Below are 23,032 nucleotides of genomic sequence, written 5' to 3'. Positions count from 1 at the left end.
GACAGAGACACCTGCTCACACGCAGCATCTGATGAAGGCAAAAAACACGACAGGACAGGGCGATACACAATCACAGCAAAAACACGACAGGACAGGGCGAAACGCAATCACAGCATGGTGAATACTAAACAAGGAACCGACGGGACAGGAACGGAACACAAAGGAATAAATAGGGACTCTAATCAGGGGAAAGGATCGGGAACAGGTGTGGGAAGACTAAATGATGATTAGGGGAATAGGAACAGCTGGGAGCAGGAACGGAACGATAGAGAGAAGAGAGAGCGAGAGAGTGAGAGAGGGAGGGGGGAGAGAGAGGGATAGAAGGAGGGAAAGAACCAAATAAGACCAGCAGAGGGAAACGAATAGAATGGGGAGCACAGGGACAAGACATGATAATAAATGACAAACATGACAGCCTCTCTCAGCCTATTGCGGACAGTCTGAGCACTGATGGAGGGATTGTGCGTTCCTGGTGTAACTCGGGCAGTTGTTGTTGCCATCTTGTACCTGTCCTGCAGGTGTGATGTTCGGATGTACCGATCCTGTGCAGGTGTTGTTACACGTGGTCTGCCACTGCGAGGACGATCAGCTGTCCATCCTGTCTCCCTGTAGCGCGGTCTTAGACGTCTCACAGTCCGGACATTGCAATTTGTTGCCCTTGCCACATCTGCAGTCCTCATGCCTCCTTGCAGCATGCCTAAGGCACGCTCACGTAGATGAGCAGGGACCCTGGGCTTCTTTCTTTTGGTGTTTTTCAGAGTCAGTAGAAAGGCCTCTTTAGTGTCCTAAGTTTTCATAAAGGTGACCTTAATTGCCTAGTGTTAGTGTCTTAACGACTGTTCCACAGGTGCATGTTCATTAATTGTTTATGGTTCATTAAACAAGCATGGGAAACAGTGTTTAAACCCTATACAATGAAGATCTGTGAAGTTATTTTGATTTTTACAAATTATCTTTGAAAGACAGGGTCCTGAAAAAGGGACGTTTCTTTTTTTGCTGAGTTCAGAATTCATTTCCATGGTTAAAACAGTGTTATTGTACTGGCAATCCTGGAGCCCTAGTTTACGAACGAGCACAACTTTCAGTTTTCTCTCTATGTAGCACTTAGTCTGTTTATGGCAGACCTTTCCCCCAAGTTGGTCGATGTGTGATTCAGGAAGGAATTAAAATAATAATATACAATACATTAATATTAATCAAAGGACTTGAAAGCTCAGGGACAAAGAGTCAAATGAGAGAATAATTAACTAAATTGCAAAAATGTTGGCATTCTTCCAAAAGAAAAAATAATAATTTTGACCATATTCACAGATAAAAATACCAGATATTTTTCCCTTTTCATTTGTTACATATCACATGGACTGTCTCCACTACCATCTGTAAATTAAGTGTTTTACTTCAGTTTTACTGTTTTTACTTGCCAATCCTTTTCCTGCACTTTGCCTGCTTAATGTTGCATGCTAAAAAACACAAACAAAAATCAAGCACTGTCATGTGGTACCGAAGAACATTTTTAAAAATATTTTTTTTACTGATTGTTTAGTTGTTATGTTGCTTTGTTTCTCTTCGAGAGCACAATGTCATTTTAATTCAGGATAGCTTTGGCTACTAGGAACCTCTGGCAATCGTTACTGTCAAGTTGGTCACTGCCTTCGTCTTCAACACAGAGAGGAAAGGATACTACTATCTGAACCACAGGGGCCATATCAAGTCAGGGGCCATATCAAGTCAAGGGGACATACTGTTGAAGTCTACACAAATGTAATAGCTCCATCCTCAGTCTCAAAACTGTGGCTCAATCAAGATACTGCTTCAGCCTCACGATGGTGATTTCACCCTCCTAAGCTTTGAACGCAGGTGGAGCATTCATTAACACTCTCTGTAGCGATCTCATCACTACACTGATGAACATTTTTATGTCCTCTCAATTGCCAGTGTGATCCTAAATGAAAATAAAATAATTCAGCTGTGCAGTGACAACAAATGATAACGACACAACAGAGATATTGTAAAGGAGCGTATCTGAAGTATAACACTAAATGTAATCTCAACCTGGACACTAAAGAACTTCATTTGACCAAATATACCCAGCACATAATGTGGTTATTATTCTGTATGTTGATGCAATGTGTACGTGCGTATGTTACAAAAAGAGAAAGAATAATAAATATATAATTGGTGTCAAGAAATCTATCTTTTACTATTTATGTTTGGCTGTATTTTTGGAATGACTTATCTGGTGACAAAATTGCAAAGCAATGAAACAATGTGAATTTTGATGTTTTTGTTTAATTTTCCCAAGCAATTTAAGTTATGGTGTTATTTGAAAAGCCCAGCTAAGTTTTATGTGGCAGCTAATGTTGTGTGTTTGCTAATCAGACTACAGGGTCTTGTACTCGAAGCGTGTAATTAAGTGCTAAAAATGCAAAAGATTGTAATGTTTTATATCAAGATTACTATTCATGAAAATGTCAGTCAAGTTTATACTTTTGTAATAAAGTGGCACTTTGAAAATTTGTTTTCTCTAAGCTTCACTTAAATATATATATAATCTAAACATGTACCTCATGTGCCTTTTATTAGACGGGATTAACTCCACCAGAAGGTAATAATTATTTGTCCAACCATGCCAGCTAACTTCACTAGACCACAGCACAGTCTAAAGCTGTCCCTCCATTGAACTCTTTGTCATATGCGCTGTTCATGATCTGTTAAGATATTATTATTTTGCCTGTTACAACATCATGATCAAATTATTGCCATATAATAAAGACACAAATCAAGCACAGGCTGGGTTTAGACAGGAATCCCAATTCTGATATTTTTCTACTAATTGGTCTTTTGACAAATCACATTAGATCTTTTTCAAAGCTGATCTGATTGGTCAAAAGATGAATTACTGAGAGAAAAAAAGATCAGAATTGGGCTGCCTGTCTAAAAGCAGCCATAGTAGGCAAAATAATATAAATCAATATCAAACTGCTCCTGAAACCAAAAGGCAGCTCTGAAAAACATTGGTGGTGACTAATGGAAGACAAACGTTCTACAATCGTGCTACAGATTTATCACAGGAAAACATGATTTAATTGGCTATTAAGGCATTGAGAAAGTTGGATGCATTCAAGTAGATGTTTATCATATTTCTACCCTTATTTTACCAGGTAAATTGACTGAGAACACATCCTCATTTACACCAACGACCTGGGGGATAGTTAAATTGGGGGGGGTGAATGAGCCAATTGGAAACTGGGGATGATTAGGTGACCATGATGGTATGAGAGCTAGGTTAGGAATTTAAGTAGATGTAAGTAAGGGTGACTGTTTCCTAAATGATAATCTGACATTCACTTTATTCCATAATTACACTCTAATAACACATGCATTTCCCAGAGATAAATGTTCAAATGTGGCGTGTGTGTGTGTGTGTGTGTGTGTGCGTACATACAGAGGGGTCTGTGTCTGACTAGCTGGAGAAAAAAAATAGGTCACCCTTAAAACAAAAAGCTTACAGTCAACATCGCAACCGTCTGCTGAATTTTCATTGGTGGGCTTGTCTCCATAGTAACAGGTTAACCTTGAGGCAGTAGTCACATGGGCAGGCGAGTCTTGTGCTGTCTTGGAGAATACAACATGCATTGCATGACATCCATGATCACAGCCACCTACTCTGAGGGCTCTCACAGAGAAATATTGTGATTATAAATAAACAAATTCCCCACAAAACAGTGCTCTCTCATAACTCTAAATGTATGCTATGCTTGTAAGAGGTAGAAAATATAATGCATTCAACATTCATACATATGTGTGTACTATGTTATGTGAAAATGACTACAATAAGCGTAACGTATGCCACACCCTAAAAAATGTGGGTAAGATAGATACAAAGATATCTCATATTTGGCATTTAGCATCAAACATCAGCACATGTCATGATCTCTTTGTTCAGGTGAAGATCATTTAATTGCTAGTGACTGTTCTCTCAGTCATGGGTGGAGAGGATTCAATACCATTTCAACTCAATAGCTTTCAAATTGCTATACGTTTTCAAATACTTGAAAATAATGGGCAATTTCCAGTACATGTGTAATTTCACTCAGTAAAAGGAATGGACCAATTGCAGACCGTCATATGATTTCTAGTGTGGTTTGAGTATCTGGGTGCACACACACAACATGGCAACACAGCAACTAAAATTGAACAATGCTTCCCCCTACAGGTTAGGAAGCTTCACTACCAAACTTTCAATAATCTATTTCATATAAAATTGCCAAGATAGCATAGTAATTGTCAAGATAGCATCCTCTTCAGAAGGGATGAAACTGATTCAGTTTCATGTAGCCCCATATATAAACATGTTCTGCTTGAGCAGTCCAGAACTGAACAATCCAACTGTATAAATAGAACAATAATCCCTCCATTTAAATATTGTAATATGTACCATAAAATAGAATACAAAATGTCTTGCTGTACTTAAATGGGAGTAATGTCTTGTTTATAGAGAACCATTTGTTGTGTCTGTCTATAGCAGCTCAATGGAATCTGATTGGTGTTGCTGGTTAATCCTGCACTTAACTAGCCTTGTTAAACCAGCCTGATTATCACAAATTCACAGTCTGGTTTCACAAGGCTAGCCTTTAACCTTGTGTTTCACAGAATCACATTCATGTTTGTTGTTTCGGTCGCTCCTGTTCCTCATCGTCACTCCAGCCTGATGATCCACCATCTGTCCCAAAGTAGCGGTCCCCAAAGTCCCCTGTAATGACAGAAAACACAGAAATATAGAGTTAAAATACATGGAGCAACACATCAGACATCACCGTGAAGAGCACATTACTGAGGTGGATTACAGAAAGGTGTAGTCATTGAAGCAGAATTCTAATTAAATAGGCCAATCAACATTACTGACTTCCCACTGGGCAAAAACTGGTTGAATCAACTTGGAAAACTAAATGGATATGCAAAAAGTAATCAACGTAAAGGGCATTTCATATTTTCTTTTCTTTCACCCAACTTTTAACCTAAATCCAATGACATGGTGAAATGTTTTACTGATTTCACATTGAATTCACGTTAGTTGACAACTCAACCAAATGTATATCAAAACTAAACGTTGAACTGACATCTGTGCTCAGTGGGTTACAACAGGAGGGAGTGGTTTGTACTAGTGTATGGGGTAAGACATGTTAGCTATATCGATGCCAAACCCACCAATCCCTGGAATGACTTGCAGGAAGTCATCAACACTCTTGTCCACAGCTGTGGTGATGATTTTGACCTTAGGGAAGGCGTAGGCCACCGAGTGCACCCCCAACTCTGCCATGAGCAGAGAGACCAGCGCAATGTTCTCCTCCTGCACCTCGTGGTCCTGCATAGACACAACACAACACATTTAGTGCTATGGCCATCACTTTAAAACTCAGCCATTTAGTATGGTTAGTAATATCATAGAAATACAAATACTAATTATAATTCTATGGTTATTATAGCAATGAGTGATTCATCCTGAAGACAGGATCTCTCTGTTATTATGGGATGGGGATGTCTATTACTGCCCCCTTACCAATAGGACCCGTACAGCCATCATGGCTGCAGCGCCTGTAGACACAGTGCTGTCCATTAGAATGACATGGTCCTCGCTGATGTCTTTTGGCAGACGCAGGTAATGCAACTGGACAGGGATGAAGGAGAAACAGGGTTACCACAGAGATATGGTCAGGAAGAGGAGGCAGATCTTGTTACTAGGAAGACACCCAGTGAGGTGGATATAGAGTAAGTGTGACTATTCTAAATAGGACCACTTCTCCTCTCTTCAGCCAATAAAGATCTATTCTATTCTGTTACTTTCTAAAGTACCTCTGGTTCTCCTGAGTCCAGGTTGGTCTGGATGAGGATCTTGCCGATGCGGACATCCTTACACACAGCCCTCAGAGCAGGCTCCATGGTCTCCCCTGCCCGCAGGATAGACACACCTGTGATCTTGGGGGAGGAGGATGGAGCTTCAGCATGTTGACAAACACACAAAATCCATACTACTAGAAAGGAATACCAAACATAGTGCAGGGAAACAGGAGTAGTATCAATGACTGTACAGTACCCACCCCTTTTCCACTGAAGCTTCTCTTCCCATCATACTCCTGGCCCTGTGGGGTCTGTACCGTGCATGACTGTTACACGATACAATAGGGATGAAGTTAGCGACATTATGTCTAATCATTTATAACAAAATAACATATTACAGTAGAATACACTATAAACATTGGTAAATAATGTCCACATACCTGAGAGGGCAGGAATGTTAGAGCATGTTCAATAAGGAGGCGCATCAACCTCTTGGAGTAGAAGATGAACTCGTCTCGACTGGTCTCCTGATTCCTGAATTACACAAATTAGTTGGAGGAGAATGAGAAGAAGAAAAAAAAGTGTGTTGATTCTAGACTGGCTCTATTTGAACGTGATCTGACCTGATGATGGTATGCAGGCCTTTAACTTGAGGCGTACCCTCCAACACACTGAGGGTCTGGGGGAGGGGCTGAGTCTGCTGGGCCGAGGCCAGGACCGCCCTGCAGGAAACAACACAAAGGAGAATACATTTGAATAGGTGACAATGACTAGACACTGTTCTGCTCTCCCACTAGTTCTTCAGTAAAAGGAGTCCATGTAGTCACCCTGAGACACCTGGTGGGGATATTGTGAATAACACCACTACAAAAACTCAAATACGGGGGAGGGAGTGAGGAGGTGTAAGAGATGTGTAAGCCTACCTGACACTGAGCTCACGCTGCACAAAGAGAGAGAGAAAGAGAGATCGAGACAGAATGTACAAGAAGGTGAATGAAACAGAGAAAGAGAGCGAGGGCGAGAGAGAAAAAGAAAGAGCGAGAAAGGCAAAGAGATGTCAGTCACTCATCCCCTCACAATACCTCTACAGATACTCCAGCATTCTGCCACTGTGTGGCACCATCTTCTCATGCACTGCAGCTCAGAAATATTAAGAACACATTCCTGATATTGAGTTGCACCCCCTCCACACCTTTGCCCCCAGAACAGCTTCAATTTGTCAGGGCATGGACTCTACAAGGTTTCGAAAGCGTACCACAGGGATGCTGGCCCATGTTGACTCCAATGCTTCCCACAGTTGTGTCAAGTTGGCTGTCCTTTGGGTGGTGGAACATACTTGATACAAGGGAAACTGTTGAGCATGAAAAACCCAGCAGTGTTGCAGTTCTTGACACAAACCGGTGCGTCTGGCATCAACTATCATACCCAGTTCAAAGGCACTTAAATATTTTGTCTTGACCATCCACACTCTGAATGGCACTTATACACAATCCATGTCTTATTGTCTCAAGGCTTAAAAATCCTACTTTAACCTGTCTCCTCCCCTTCATCTACACTGATTGAAGTGGATTTAACGAATTTAAGGGACATCAATCAAGGGATTATAGCTTTCACCTGGATTCACCTGGTCAGTTTGTCATGGAAAGAGCAGGTGTTCTTAATGTTTTGTACACTCAGTGTATATAGTCTACTGAGTATAGTGTTCTATTGCTCACTCACCTCCTCCATCTGCTTGTGGACATGCTGGACAATCAGGTCAATGGCCACCATGTTACCACCACCTGGCAGAGGGAATCATATTTTCACTTGGAAACACCATATTTTAATTTGGAGAGAAATATTTCAGTAGCTCAAATGGCTACCACATAATTAACAATATCTGCACAGAATATCAGCCACGAAACCATAGTATATCAGCAGGATATATATGCCTTCATATTGGTATTAGCTGCCAATGGCTAACAAATATTATATTGAGAACGGCAGATGACTAAATGCAGAATGCAGAAATATTGCACTTTTGACCTTTCTAACGGGTAGTGCTCCATCTCTCACCTCGTGGCACAACAATGTCTGCCAGTCGAATGTAGGGTTCAATGTACTGCTCAAACGCAGGCTTCACAAACTTGTTGTACTGCTTGATGACCCCCTCGATGTCCCGCCCGCGCTCTGTGATGTCCCTCCGAAGCCGACGTACCAGCCGGATGTCTGAGTCAGTGTCCACAAAGATCTTCATGTCTAGGAGCTGGAGACAAACAGAGCAGCAATAGAGCACTGTGTTCCTGTACCTTGCAGTCACAGATGACTCAACTGATTCAGTAAAGAAGTTATAAACATGTGATGATCATACAGCCTTACCTCCAAAAGCTCTTTGTCTGCAAAGGACATGATCCCCTCAAAGATGACCACACTTGCACCATACACAGTTTTCTACACAGGGAAGAGACAGACACAACAGAAATGCTCAGAACTGCAACAGCTGCCAGTTATACCCTTCTTCTGTTTATTTAGAGTGGATAAATATATCAGGAGAATCTAGAGTTTTCCCCTGGTACATGGCCTTCAGGTTCTGCACTCACCCAGTCTTTCTGTCTGCCGTGTGTAGTGAAGTCATACACTGGGATCTTCACGCTCTTGCCCTGTTTGAGTCTTTTAACGGTGGCAACTAGCAGCTCAAAGTCAAACGCCCCTGGGTGGTCAAAGTTGTAGTCGTTACTGGTTGCCAGGGTCTGTTCCTCAGGGGTCAGAACCTAGGGGGTACAGGAGAGCAAACTTCAGGGAAGGATGGACACAGAAACACAATGGGATCTTTCATAGGGTAAAGGGAAGGTGAATGTGTAAAAACAAAAAGTTGTAATGCTGCCTACCCATGTAGCATGTGCTCATGTAGGTTACTTTCTAAATGTGATCCATTACAGTTACTAGTTACCTGTCCAAAATTGTAATCAGTAATGTAATTTTTGGATTACCCAGACTCAGTAGTGTAATCTGAATACTTTAATTTACTTTCGGATTACTATCCCTTTAAGAAGCAGTAGAAGAAAACAGACTTGTGGTCAGACTTGCTCAGGTGGAACAAACCTAAACCTGTGCCTTTTTTCATGCTGAATTGAATGTCATTGTGAAAAGGTGTCATCCTTTCTGAATTTAAATCTAATCTATGAAGTAATCAACACATTTTTCAAAAGTATCTGTAATCTGTTTACAATTTGTTTACAGTTACTCACCAACCCTGTGTGTGTGTGTGTGATTGCGTTTACGTGTGCATGTGTGTGTGTGCGCTTGCATGTTGAGTCCATGGGTTAGGGTGCATGTTGTTCCCTGGTGTTCTATAAACAGACATGATGGAAGGAAGAAGTGTGGGAGGGGATTACCCAGGCTGTGGACAGTCTCTTCCCCATGTGCTTCACATGTGATTAACATCATTAAGAGGGATGGATTGTGGGTAGGCTCATTCATACAGTATGACAAGGGTGTCTGTCAACAAGTCTGTTGTGAGGAACGGAGAGGAACTCCCCTTAACCTACAGTAGCATGTCCAGATGCTAAATCTCAAGCAAGCCAAATGAATGCCAGTCTCTCACCTTGTAAAAGGAGTCCATGGACAACAGCACTACCCAGGGGACATCCAGAGCCTCAATGATCTTATTGGCCACCGTGGTCTTCCCTGACGCACTGCCCCCACACAACCCTGCAGACAAACACACATGTATGTTTAAGTACAACAACAAGTCATACAATAAGGAAAGACCATTACAACACTCCACATACAACATAAAACATTCACAATTAACACTCCACACACTGACAATTAAATAAGGCATACACCCATAACGGTTGTACCGATGACGAAGGCCTCTTTGGATTGTGCACCGTGCTCATCATACCAGGGGGGTCTGCCGGCTGTGTAAATGGTGCGTGTGCCGGTGCGAAGCAGGGGAGGCTCTGTCTTAGTCTGGGATGTGCTTTTCCTGCGTGGAGCCGTGATAGGAGAGCCAGGCAGGAGCCGATCTAACGAGTCTTCCCCACTACCACTGTGAAACAACAATCATCACATCATCATTAACCTGTTATTAACATAGAGCTTTGGGTACAATTACAGTACAAGAAAAAGGAGGGACGTTTTTTAGGAGTGTTATAAAGTACTATAATGGTCCCTTTCGTAGGTAACGTCACTGATAAGGTTTATACCAACTCCGTCACACCCTTGTTTACTATCAAGCTCAACTGAAGGTTAAAAAACAGCTTAGCGGTTACATCAGACTCTAAATCCACATTTAGTACCGTTCAGGCACCAACAGAAAAATCTGGATTTGTTTCAACACATATGTTTTTGGTAGATAGATCCTGCATTTCCCTGTACCTCTCATCACCAGTATGTCTCAACTGACATGAGATGGGACAACTCATCCCAACTCCCTCAACACAGACAGGCAGAATGACTTCCACAGCCCTGTCTGTGTTTTCTTAGTGCTCACACACAGACAGCATCCATTCCAATAATCATGCATACAACACCACTATGTAAACAGACCACTTACCTGCGGGTCGTCGTGGACCAGCAGCCTGAGATTCTGGCTCCAGTGTATGCAGGCAGAGTCATATCTGCAGCGAAACAGGGAGGGCTGGCTGCTCCAGCTCAGGCCCAACAGGTACAGTACTCACTACAGTACTCACTACTAACACAGTAGAGCTCACACAGGCTAACGCTTACTGAGGCAGCAAACGTGGTCAAAGTTAACCCCCATAGAAAAGAGATTACAATCCACCTGACGCATTTTAGAGGGAGAGACAACGTCTGGTCATCTCTTTAGAGGTTGTCTCTCTAGACCTGTTTTACAATCTACCCACTGAATCTAGCCTCTCTCTTCCCTAATCTCAGCTCAGAGGAGAGTAAGGAAAATGTCACCAATTTTCTACTTTTACCTCTGCATTTTCACCTCCCTCCCTCCCTTGTCTAAGTGTGTTTAAAAGGATCACAGAGTTGGTGACTGTTATTAATAGAGGCCTGTTTACACCAGGATGCCCTCTACTGATCTTCATCTCCTATGCTGATCCTGACAGAGATAGCCTGTTCCCAGATTTGTTTGGCAAGAATTAGCAAAACAGCACAAACAGATCTGGGACCAGGCTAGGACAGAGATATCCTGCAATCATGTTCCCAAGTGTTTGTCTGATTTCGACTCCATCTCTGACCTGCTGACAGTTGCTGTTTTATCATGTTTTTTGTCACAGTTTTTCCTTGCACAATGCCAGGCCACTGCATTTCATTCAGCATGTGTCCATTGATGGCACACATTTGTTTTACCATTGTGTAGGCTACCTAGTTATTACTGTAAAAATCTACATACACTCAAATACTACAATTTCAGCAGATACATACTGAGAGCAGAGCAATGCAATAGCGTCATTCTGTTGTGTTATGTGCTAGATCCAAGGCAGATGTCCATTATTAGACTGATCCTATTACGCGACTGCTGTGACATACTTTATTGGCGACGGGAGAGCAGCTGACACACAGCATTAAAATGATCATTGGTAAATTATCAAACTTGATATCCGACTCAGTTAACCGGTATTTGAATTCAATGTATAAAACTTCAAACATTCTATGAATCCCAACTTGACTGTGTGTTTATGCGCAGGTGGGACGTTACAGCTAAGCAAACCACTGTGAGCTCTGGGAGGTCAAATGATGCCGTAGTAGATTAGGCTACAACGAAAGGCTTAAATCCAATGCAGTGCTCAGCACATAGTTATATATTTCAGGCTTCGTTTAAACAACATCAGCTAATACAAGGTATAAGAATGAAATAGTCTATGCTGTTAGAACCAGTACCTGTCTGAGCGCGATGACATTTTCTTCCCGCTGCACTCAGCTTCCTCTTGCCCTCTTCGGTGCCGGCTGGTGGACAGCGCCATGTATTCAAGAGGATTGTGGGTAATGTAGTTGATCTTCACCAGTAGTGGATTGGAGTCACAGAAAAATCATGCAGGCCAATGTTAAGTACATAATACATTTTGTTTGTCTGAAATAAGGAGCCCTTCACCATAAATGTATTTCACAACAATCTATCCAATTTACAATTAAGCCCCAAATGAGAGTACACTATAGGATACTTCCAAGAAGAACCATTGTGACAAACATATATAATTCACAACTAACCTTGCACAGTTGTATGGTTAAAACATAAAATAACATAAAAATGGGCAACAAGACACGAACAGCCAATCTGACATGAAGCCTTTAATAACATCCTTTCATTTCAAATCACAGATAGAACTGTATAGTCTGTCTGTCCCTTTAGTTGGAAAACCAACATCCAACTTTTCAAAGTCGGGGCTGTACTCTATTGATCACAGTACTGTATGTATATTTGGGAGTGTTCCATCTCCCCCGGTTCTGTCTGAGTTGGATATGGCATGTGATCATCTCATGTGTCCTCGTCAGAGTTAATAGTTTCCATGTGGAAAACATTACAGTCCTAGTTTCTGAATGGTGTACAGACTCCCAGCTTGTACATGGTTGAAGTGCTCTATAATCTTTCCAGTTTTCACTGTAAACAACCCAGTCAGAAATGGAATGTTATGTTACGATAGATTTCCAAAGGAGCCACCTGTTACAAGAGAAAGACAAGGAGAGAAAATAGGAACTGTTAGAATTACATTCAAATGTTATCTGTAATTTACACACACACACACACACACACACACACACACACACACACACACACACACACACACACACACACACACACACACACACACACACACACACACACACACACACACACACACACACACACACACACACACACACACACACACACACACACACACACACACACACACACACACACCTCTGCTAAGGAGCTGCAGGTTTCGTCCCTCCTCTTGCATATGCAGTTGAAGCACCTGCTGTAGGAGCTCCTGCCTCAGTGTCTCTTGCACCAAGCCCATCCTCTCCAGCTTCTCTCCATTCAGACGCAACAGAGCACGGCCTGACAGGGAACAGAGTGAGGAGGCTGTCATTAAGTGATTCAACTGTCACTACTCATACACACTCACACCGACTGTATTGTGTATTTTACTAGCATTTTCTGATGATGAATTATGGTTTAACTGCTAGTGCATTTGTATCCACCCACACCTGCTGTATTCCAATCTCATTGCATGATTATTAATGAATAGTGCACTTGCTAGTGCACTTGTACCCTTTGATACCTGTATTGGGTAAAGAGTATTACAAGCATAGTTATTCAACTAACTCTACTCTGCCAGCCATCCACTCTTACTGTATTTTAGCCTCCTTTTATGATTGTAAATTATGATTTCGGGTTAGTGCACTTGTATCTACTCAAACCAACTGTATTTTACTCTGATTCTGTAATTATGAATGATGTTCTTTGTGCCTGTAATACACGTGTCCTAGTTGATACCTGTGATGGCGTGATGAGAGAAGGCCTCTACGTAGGTCAGGTAGTTGTGAGGACAGTGTTTCTTCAACCACCTGCAGACGTCCTGCTGAGTCCATAACACCACAGGCTGAATCAGACTAGGCTGGGTGGGGCTGGTGTGGTAGATTCCATAGGAGTCGCCTGAACGGCGCTGAAATACACCCAAGCACACACACTGAATATTTTATTTCTGCAATGACATATTTCCTTTCTGGCCCTCTACTGCTTCCATTATCTCTCAGACCCCTCCCCTACCATTTAAGTGATGTGTTTTAAACTTGAGTGCCCCAAGGGATGACAACCTCACCACGTCAGTTAGACTAGCACATCCTTCATCCATCAAAACATCTGTTCAAACACCCAGGGGTCTTTATTTCTTCTGGTCACCAAGGACCACTTTCATGATCTGAGCCACACAGATATAATGCATGACAATGCAGTTGCCAGGAATATAGTGATGGGAGTGACATTCCTTCAGTGGTGGACAAAGTACCCAATTGTCAAGTAACGATACCTTAATAGAAAATGACTCAAGTAAAAGTCACCCATAAAATACTACTTGAGTATCAAAAGTATCAAAAGTAAAAGTATAAATACTTTCTAATTACTTATATAAAGTAAACAAGATGGCACAATTCTCTTGTTTTTAAAATGTATGGATAGCCAGGGGCACACTCCAACACTCAGACATAATTTACAAACAAAGCATTTGTGTTTAGTGAGTCCGCCAGATCAGAGGTGGTAGGGATGACCAGGGTTGTTCTCTTGATAAGTGTTTAAATGGACCATTTTGCTGTCCTGCTAAGCATTCAAAATGTAATAAGTACTTTGGGGTGTCAGAGAAATGTTTGGAGTAAAAAAGTACATTATTTTCTTTAGGAATGTAGTGAAGTAAAAGTTGTCAAAAATATAAATTGTAAAGTACAGATACCCCCAAAAAACGACATAAGTAGTACTTTAAAGTATTTTAACTTAAGTACTTTACACCACTGCCATCCTTTACTTAACTCATGTTCATACCACTTTAGCTTATCTCTGCAACCACAGCATTTCTGGCAAAGTCATTCAAAAGCTAATAAGCCTTGGTTATTGTACACCTGCACGCATGCACACACACACACACACACACACACACACACACACACACACACACACACACACACACACACACACACACACACACACACACACACACACACACACACACACACACACACACACACACACACACACACACACACACACACACACACACCAAGCAGCAGCGGGTGTCAAGTTTCACATTTCACATTTTATTAGTCATATGTACAGGATACATATGGTAAACGTCATCTAACAAAATGCTTTACTGCAGGTTCCTTCTCGACAATGCAACAATAAGAAATAATACAAGATAAGAATACAAACAAAGTAAACGGCTCAGTATAAACATTTTAGCATCAGTATAATACAGGAAGGCACAATTTATAGTCCAATATTTACATGTGTTTCGGGGAAGAGGAGATTGGGGGCAATGTGTTTAAATTAAGCAGCTTAATAAGAGTCTGGTAGCAGCAGTTGTGATGTGTGTGTAGCATGAATATACACTACTTGGCCAAAAATATGTGGACAACCTTTCAAATTAGTGGATTCGGCTATTTCAGCCAAACCCGTTGCTGACAGGTGTATAAAATCGAGGACACCGCCATACAATCTCCATAGTCAAACATTGACAGTAGAATTGCCCGTACTGAAGGGCTCAGTGACTTTCAACGTGTCACCGTCATAGGATTGGTTCAGCATGACGATGCCCCTGTGCACAAAGCGAGGTCTATATAGAAATGGTTTGTCAAGATTGGTGTGGAAGAACTAGCATCACTACTCTGGATGGTTCTGACTTAGAATATGTGGACAACTATAAATACCTGTGTCTAACTAGACTGTAAACTCTCCTTCCAGACTCACATTAATTAAGCATCTCCAATTCAAAGTTAAATCTCGAATTGGCTTCCTATTTCACAACAAAGCCTCCTTCACTCATGCTGCCAAACATACCCTCGTAAAACTGACTATCCTACCGATCCTTGGCGTCGGCGATGTCAATTACAAATAGCCTCCAACGCTCCACTCAGCAAATTGGATGCAGTCTATCACAGTGCCATCTGTTCTGTCACCAAAGCCCCATATACTACCTGTAGGCTCTCGTTGGCTGGTCCTCACTACATATTCGTTGCCAAACACACTGGCTCCAGGTAATCTATAAGTCCTTGCTAGGTAAAGCTCTGCCTTATATCAGCTCACTGGTCAGAATAGCAACACACTGTAGCATGCGCTCCAGTAGGTGTATTTCACTGGTCATCCCCAAAGCCAACACCTCCTTTGGCCGCCTTTCCTTCCAGTTCTCTGCTGCCAATGACTGGAACAAATTGCAAAAATCCCTGAAGTTGGAGACTTATATCTCCCTCACAAACTTTAAGCCTCAGCTGTCAGAGTAGCTTACCGATCGCTTCAGCTGTACACAGCCCATCTGTAAATAGCCCATTCAACCAACTACCTACCTCATCCCCATATTTGTTTTTGTTTTTCTGCTCTTTTGCATGCCAGTATTTCAACTTGCACATCCTCATCTGCACATCTATCACTTCAGTGTAAATTGCTAAATTGTAATTACTTTGCCACTATTGGCCTATTTATTGCCTTACCTCCTTACTTCATTTGCACACACTGTATACAGATTTTTCTATTGTGTTATTGACTGTACGATTGTTTATCCCATGTGTAACTCTGTGTTGTTTTTGTCACACTGCTTTATCTTGGCCAGGTCTCAGTTGTAAATGAGAACTTGTTCTCAACTGGCCTACCTGGTTCAATAAAGGTGAAATATATATATATATATATATATATATATATATATATATATATATATATATATATATATATATATATATATATATATATATATATATATATATATATATATATATATATTTAAATGCTCTCGTGGCTGAATGGAAGTCCCCGCAGCAATGTTCCAACATCTAGTGAAGAGCCTTCACAGAAGAAGGCAGAAAAGGGGGGACCAACTCCATATTAATGCCCATGATTTTGGAATGAGATGTTAACTTTTGGTCTTGTAGTGTACTGTATGTGTGTGTGTGTGTGTGTGTGTGCGTGTGTGTGTACTGTATGTCTGTGTGGGTGTGTGCATGAGCAGCTGGTCAGTCCAGTTCAAGTGTTCAGCAGTCTGATGACTTGTTGATATAAACTGTCTCTGAGACTGTTGGTATCAGACCTCTTGTTCCGATACCGCCTGCCCGACAGTAATGTTATTGCTCTCACATTAGCATATATACACACTAAACCCATCACTAATGAAGCCTATCATATAAAAGGTCCCCCTGCAGATCAAACGCATACATTCATCTGAAACTATAAGATCAGGGAACATAGTTCTGTGAGCAATGAGCATCAGCATCAAACCAGAGTGCATGTGGGTCAGTCTTATCCCAATACCAAATTCCTTCACTTGGAATCTCAGCAGGATATGGGTGACTAATCAAATGAAGCCTTTGATCATTCATTCAATTTAAAAATCAATGAATGCAGTGTTCTCTCCTTTTCTGCTCTGCTCTTCTTTTCCAGCAGCCCCACTTAAAGTTCAAAAGGTTTGAACTCAACATACTAGTGCTACACCCCTTGGCCTGAATTTGGCCAGCAACAAACAAAAACAAATAAGCTCTATCCCTGCATTTTTAATCACAGACATTCATGATACAAGATTATGTAATGCATTGCATTGATCGTGAAAGACATAAAGCATGAAGCATATGCATGGAAGGGGAAGGGAAGTATCTCTGTCATCAACCCAAATTTGTAGGGTACTCGGAGACCGCAATGTATAGCAGAGATTCCTTCATTCATTGGTAAAAAAAACAAACAGTCACATTGAAATTGCAATAACATGATTTAAAGTCAATTTAAAAAACACAAAAGGTTCACTGCGCTGTAATACCACATAAAGGGAATACCATAATATATCAGATAAGGTGCTAGAGGGTAACTTGCCCCCCCTAAGAACATGTCTAATTTTTTGACACAAAAGAGCAACGTCTGGAAAAAAATTGATATGTGGAAGATCATGCTTAGGCGAATAAACTATAAAGGTTAAAAAAAATGGCTACAGTTTACACTTTTTCAGTTATTTCATGAAATGTTGTTTTCAAAAAAGGGGCTTTTTTAAATACCGGGTGTAACTAGAAGAGTATAGCATAGGGTTTCACAGAAGTGTGTTAAAATCCATTTAATCCGTTTTATTTAGAAATTCTTTAGTAAGTAATACTTCAAGTCTAGTTGCATTACTTTAATGATTTCAATAAAATATGGGGGAGGGGGAAATGGTTTTACACATGTCACCAGTAATAACTGCACTATGAGGAGATTTGATGTAAAGTCCCTCTTTTTAACTCACCTGCACATTCATTTTCTTTTTTATTTCTTTGTTGTTCATTTTCTATACAATCAATTATGTATAATTGCACTAAATATGATTTGAATAATGCAATAATTTAAATCCTTTAAAATCCTTTAAAATGACATTCAGGAGCAAAAGGTTTCCCCCCCAAAAAACATATATATTTGGAATATAAAATTAGAATGGAATATAAATAATAACATTAAATAACATTGGAATATAACATTTAATAACAATAACTGAACTAATTAACTCAGTGTAACATTGATGTGGCAACTCTCTTATGCTTTGCTATTGCTTATGCTTTGCGATTCTATTTTGTACCTGTAGGTCACAAATAAAGCTATCCCCAGTAAAATTGGAGCACAACTCACGAGCCCACCTACTGCACTGCTCACACCTAATTCAGTCCCCACCTGTGACTGAAAACAAGGGGAGAGATGCCCCATGGGCTAGTTACCCCCTATTACCCTAGCATTAATTGAACCAGGCACCGGGAACCGAGAACCAGGACCCCCCCCCCTGCTCCAAATAGTAGAGCTATGGCCCAGTTCACACAAAATTGCTAGACATGCTTTGTTATAAAACATGTCTGCCAGAGCACATACTGTAAAGTTCACCACAGCCATTCGATGTCATACAGTATATTGCACATTTTTTAGCTCTCAGTCCGCAGACAAAGGCTGGTATTTCTGTACATAGGAAGGACAGCAGTTCTTTTTAAAGTCATTATAAAAGGCTGGACAGTCTGAGTGCCCCATAGCCCTCTGGATAAACAGCATCTTCCATTCTCCACGAACAAAGTGCTACTCGTGTTGGAACAATGGATAAAGTCCATTGCATTTGTCATATAATATTTTTTTATGTTTTGTCTTTGTGAAGAGAGAAGCTTTTGTGTTAGTAAATTACACAGGGCCAGAGAGAAGCTTTTGTGTTAGTAAATTACACAGGGCCAGAGAGAAGCTTTTGTGTTAGTAAATTACACAGGGCCAGAGAGAAGCTTTTGTGTTAGTAAATTACACAGGACCAGAGAGAAGCTTTTGTGTTAGTAAATTACACAGGGCCAGAGAGAAGCTTTTGTGTTAGTAAATTACACAGGGCCAGAGAGAAGCTTTTGTGTTAGTAAATTACACAGGGCCAGAGAGAAGCTTTTGTGTTAGTAAATTACACAGGGCCAGAGAGAAGCTTTTGTGTTAGTAAATTACACAGGGCCAGAGAGAAGCTTTTGTGTTAGTAAATTACACAGGGCCAGAGAGAAGCTTTTGTGTTAGTAAATTACACAGGGCCAGAGAGAAGCTTTTGTGTTAGTAAATTACACAGGGCCAGAGAGAAGCTTACATACACGTCAATTAATGATTGAAAAAGACTGATCTGAGAGGAATAATAACCCATGAAGCTCTTTCCTTTTTCTAAATGTACATGTGCATCTAGAATAGGCCTACCAATTAGAGATGCAGTGGATGACTAGAAACAGATACAGTATAAAAAGGCATCCATTAGCGTCATGGCTGTAAAGCCCTACAGAAATGGGGTCACTTTTCACATCTGATCTGTGATTATGATCTGATATGCAGAAATAGAGATCTAAAATAGTTGAGGTACTCCACCTGATATTTCTCTGTCCCAGGCTGTTGGAGCAGCTTCACTGTCCGGCCCCCTGCTGTTTTCTGACCCCGCCCGTCATGCCAAGTCAGGTTCCCTCCTGTCCGTCGACTCAGGTGGTTGAAGTCCTCCGGCAGCGCTCTGTATTCCACAGCAGGCCGGCAGAAACTGAAACTGGAGGCCGCTACAAGAGTAAAAGAGACACATACAGTTTTGATTTGAGCAATAGGATTTGACTATAACAGTGGCAGTAAAGTCACAGGCTTGTGGTGCTTGAAATTCTCTTACTGACTATGCTGTAATTTGCACTAGAAATGCCATGTGAAATCTGGAAAAATATATGCCAAAGAATTGTAAAACCCTGGGTGCCTTCTCATTGACAGATGGTCTCAAGCATCATTACTAGGTGTTTTTCCAGACAGACCAAGCAGGTGTTATAATGGCTGAGCCATTAAACTGAGTCATTATGAGCTGATGTTCAAAGGAACTTCAACTTTTACCCAGATAGCTCCCAGGCATTTCTGGCAACTCCACATGACTACTGCATATAAATCAGTCGCTCATCATTATGTTTAGTTACTGGCAGACACACACCCTATCCCATTCTACAGGCAGGAAGTGTCTTTTCAGTATCATAATGAAGGGAAAAGGTGCTAGCTAGAGTAAACACAACATTACTGCAGCAAAACCTGGCAACCAGCTACACAGGTCATTACTAATTAATGTGCCAGATTGGGTTGATTTTCTGTCTGTGTTGGAAGTGATGTTTTGAGTAGTGTGTGTGTGATCATTCAAATCAAATGTTTACTTTCTAATTGACACAGGTTAAGTTTAAATGAGGACAGAACAAGAGAAAGTAGAGGAGAGCATGAGAGAAGAGGAGATGAAAGGGTATATTTTGGTCCTTTTGCTTGTGCCCCTCCTCTGCATCATCCAGTATCCCCCTTATTCCAGACACCCAACAGAGCCAAGGCTCGCAAAGGCAGCTCGTTATCAAGCCAAGCCACATGAATGCCCCTGGTGGAGAACATTTGATAATGGACATAACCCTTCGATATCAACCCTCTAGTCTAGGTCTTCAGCATGGGGCATGGGTGTATGTTGCTTCATGACACTTAGAAAAGTAACCAATAAAAATACACTAGAAGTGTTTGAAAACATCGAATCTGAGATGTACTCAATCTTCAGTGAACAACTGGTTCCTTCTTTTAAGAATAGGCGTTCAATTGTAAGGAATGGGTTATATGGCCAGTGGTCACTGTAAGCAAATGGACCCTAATCCGTCACCCTTAATCGCTATCAATTTCAGCACCACCCCTCCCGGACAGCGGTTTCTGTTTGTGCTGCATAAAAATTTCACCTAAATTCTGAAATCTAAAGCCAAAAATAAGCAGGGGAAGTGGTCATGCAAATTCAGCAAAACTAATGCTACACTGCGCACTTGTTTAGCTTAATCTGGCTTTACCGACAATAGAAAGTATATCACAAGAGAAGATAGGGGATGATTCGTCTATTGAGATGTCCGCATGCACGACTTTTGGATCTCAATTACCGTCCACAGCCATGCCGTTTCACCTTTCCCTGTGACAGCACTAGTAAAAGTATCCAACTGGTAATCCTCGGTTTGTGGACTCCTCTCCGTTCCGCCAAAGTCTACACTGACAGTATGGTCTAACACTTAGCCGACTTGGAGAGGATCGTGAAAGTCACGTTCTCCTTTTTACCGCCACTCAGGTGCCACTGCCAGTAGACAACTCTACATCTCGTGAGTTCATCGGTTATATCCAGGGTTGAATGGAGGAATTAACTCATGCAGCATTCAAATAGGCTGCCAAATGTCAAAATTGACACTGGAAGCGTTTCACTAAGTAAAAAAACAAACACAGATACGCTCTAGCGCAAAACCTCTTATCGGATGGTGCAGCTAATCGTGTCCTGTCCTGGGTGAAGTTATGAGTCTCTTTCGGTGCGGAATGTCCCAATGATGTTGGCTGACTGATTATGTCAGTGCGGAGCTACTGCATGTATGTGTGGTTCATCTCGTCATGAGAATCAGGCGCGATGCTTTTTCTCAAGAGCCAGCATGAGCGGTCTCAAAGTGCTGCCCAGAGCCCTGTAATTAGCGCAGCCAGCCAGTGGAGAGACTTTGAACACCGGCTGATGAAAAGCCAGCGCAAGACTCACACGCTAGAGGCAAAATAGAATAGAGAACATGCAGCATTAGGGATCCTCCTGCCTTTATTTACCAAAGAAAAGGAGCCAGAGCTCTGGTGCTCCTGGGGACCATACATTTCACCAAGATGACATCCATGGTGGAGCCTCAGAGCAAAGATAGCCAAGGGGAAACCCACGGCTTTAGGCAGTGGCCCTTACTGTAAATAAGAAGTCAAAAGGTCAAATAAGGGGTGCTTATATTTGTCCTGATTCACACATGTACAAGTGTGTGGTGAAATAGTAATGTGTTTTTAGCATATCCCACTTCCCCTAAGACACCCTAAGATGGTATGGGAACATTTTTACAGTTTGACAGATCATCAGGCTGCTAACTGTCAACAGAGTTGACATGTTACACCAGTGAAAACCCATGTGGCTTTTAGTGAACTACATCTGTTCTACCCATTCTACTTCTATATCATTTATGGTTGGATACAACCATTACTAATGGTTGTGGTTGTATATTTAAAAATAAATAACATATTTAACCTCTACTGAACTAGGCAAGTCAGTTAAGAACAAATTCTTATTTACAATAACAGCCTACCCCGGCCAAACCCTAACCGCTGGGCCAATTGTGTGCCGCCCTATGGGACTCCCAATCACGGCCAGTTGTGATACAGCTTGGAATTGAACCAAGGTCTGTAGTGACACCTCTAGCACTGAGATGCAGTGCCTTAGACTGCTGCGCCACTCGGGAGCCCATTGATGGTAAATCCCAGAACACCTACTGGACCAATCAGCCCCACAAACCACACGTGGGACATACTAACCCAGTGTCAACAAACAGCTGTAGGTCTAATTAACAGGGCATGGGCACGTGACTTCTCGGGGTGTAGGCCTATCATTGTTGCTATGACAACATGCTATCTATGAAGCAGCAGATACTTTAGGGGGCACATAGGGGCTAATGTATTAGCATGGGCACATTTGGCCTGGTAAGAGGCCTAAAATATGAAAGGGAACTGGAGGGAACATCAAAGAGCCTGGGATATTAACAGTAGGTTAAGGCTGGTCTGCAGAGGACCAGCCTTTTGTTTCATGGTGTATCAATGGATAATGATTCATTCTCCAACAGTTTCAAATGCAAATGATAAAAGACATGGTCCACTAACAACCCATTTGGCCTAGAGGCTCAGCACACAAAAATAATGGACAAACTTTTTCTCTCTGAAGGAAAAATAATACTTTGGCACATTGTTATTATATATTTTTGATTAACTTGTATTTATTCAGGGGAACCAAACTGAGACCATTGTCTCATTTACAATGATGCCCTGAGGACAAAAATGACATAAATACAGCAACAACAAAAATATAACAAAACTACAAGACAGCTATAAATAAATTACATCAGGTTATTGCAACAAGTTCTAAAATAATCATTTGAAACAATTTCACACTTTAGTGAACTCATTTAACAACAGTTTTAAACTGCACTATTGGCACCAGGGAATTCAGGTGTAATTAGT

At 41.3% G+C, this 23,032-nt stretch overlaps 2 protein-coding genes across 3 annotated transcripts; both read right to left on the bottom strand.

The window, feature by feature from the left end:
- Positions 1–3,055: 3,055 nt before the first annotated feature.
- LOC124032119 (uridine-cytidine kinase-like 1) lies at positions 3,056–11,762 on the bottom strand. Of its 2 annotated transcripts, none has more exons than XM_046344239.1 (15): positions 11,677–11,762; positions 9,681–9,871; positions 9,422–9,528; positions 8,418–8,588; positions 8,197–8,268; positions 7,894–8,083; positions 7,558–7,619; positions 6,762–6,778; positions 6,462–6,560; positions 6,279–6,372; positions 6,099–6,164; positions 5,854–5,976; positions 5,561–5,668; positions 5,209–5,365; positions 3,056–4,753 (listed from the first exon to the last, which is right to left on the bottom strand). In XM_046344239.1, the coding sequence occupies exons 1-15, from the start codon at positions 11,757–11,759 to the stop codon at positions 4,662–4,664; spliced, it is 1,632 nt and encodes a 543-aa protein (XP_046200195.1). In that variant the 5' UTR covers positions 11,760–11,762; the 3' UTR covers positions 3,056–4,661. The 2 variants fall into 2 exon arrangements, with proteins under 2 accessions (XP_046200195.1, XP_046200196.1); XM_046344240.1 differs by having other exon boundaries at positions 10,379–11,734.
- Positions 11,763–12,086: 324 nt separating this feature from the next.
- Positions 12,087–21,344, bottom strand: LOC124032120 (sterile alpha motif domain-containing protein 10-like). Its single transcript, XM_046344241.1, has 5 exons — positions 20,899–21,344; positions 19,352–19,530; positions 13,277–13,445; positions 12,698–12,838; positions 12,087–12,454 (listed from the first exon to the last, which is right to left on the bottom strand). The coding sequence occupies exons 1-5, from the start codon at positions 20,909–20,911 to the stop codon at positions 12,429–12,431; spliced, it is 528 nt and encodes a 175-aa protein (XP_046200197.1). The 5' UTR covers positions 20,912–21,344; the 3' UTR covers positions 12,087–12,428.
- Between the last annotated feature and the right edge of the window lie 1,688 nt (positions 21,345–23,032).

Source organism: Oncorhynchus gorbuscha, linkage group LG03 (genome assembly GCF_021184085.1).
Source record: "Oncorhynchus gorbuscha isolate QuinsamMale2020 ecotype Even-year linkage group LG03, OgorEven_v1.0, whole genome shotgun sequence".
NCBI lineage: Eukaryota > Metazoa > Chordata > Actinopteri > Salmoniformes > Salmonidae > Oncorhynchus > Oncorhynchus gorbuscha.
The sequence above is the reverse complement of the archived record's forward strand: the minus strand, read 5'-3'. Positions and strand labels throughout refer to the sequence as shown.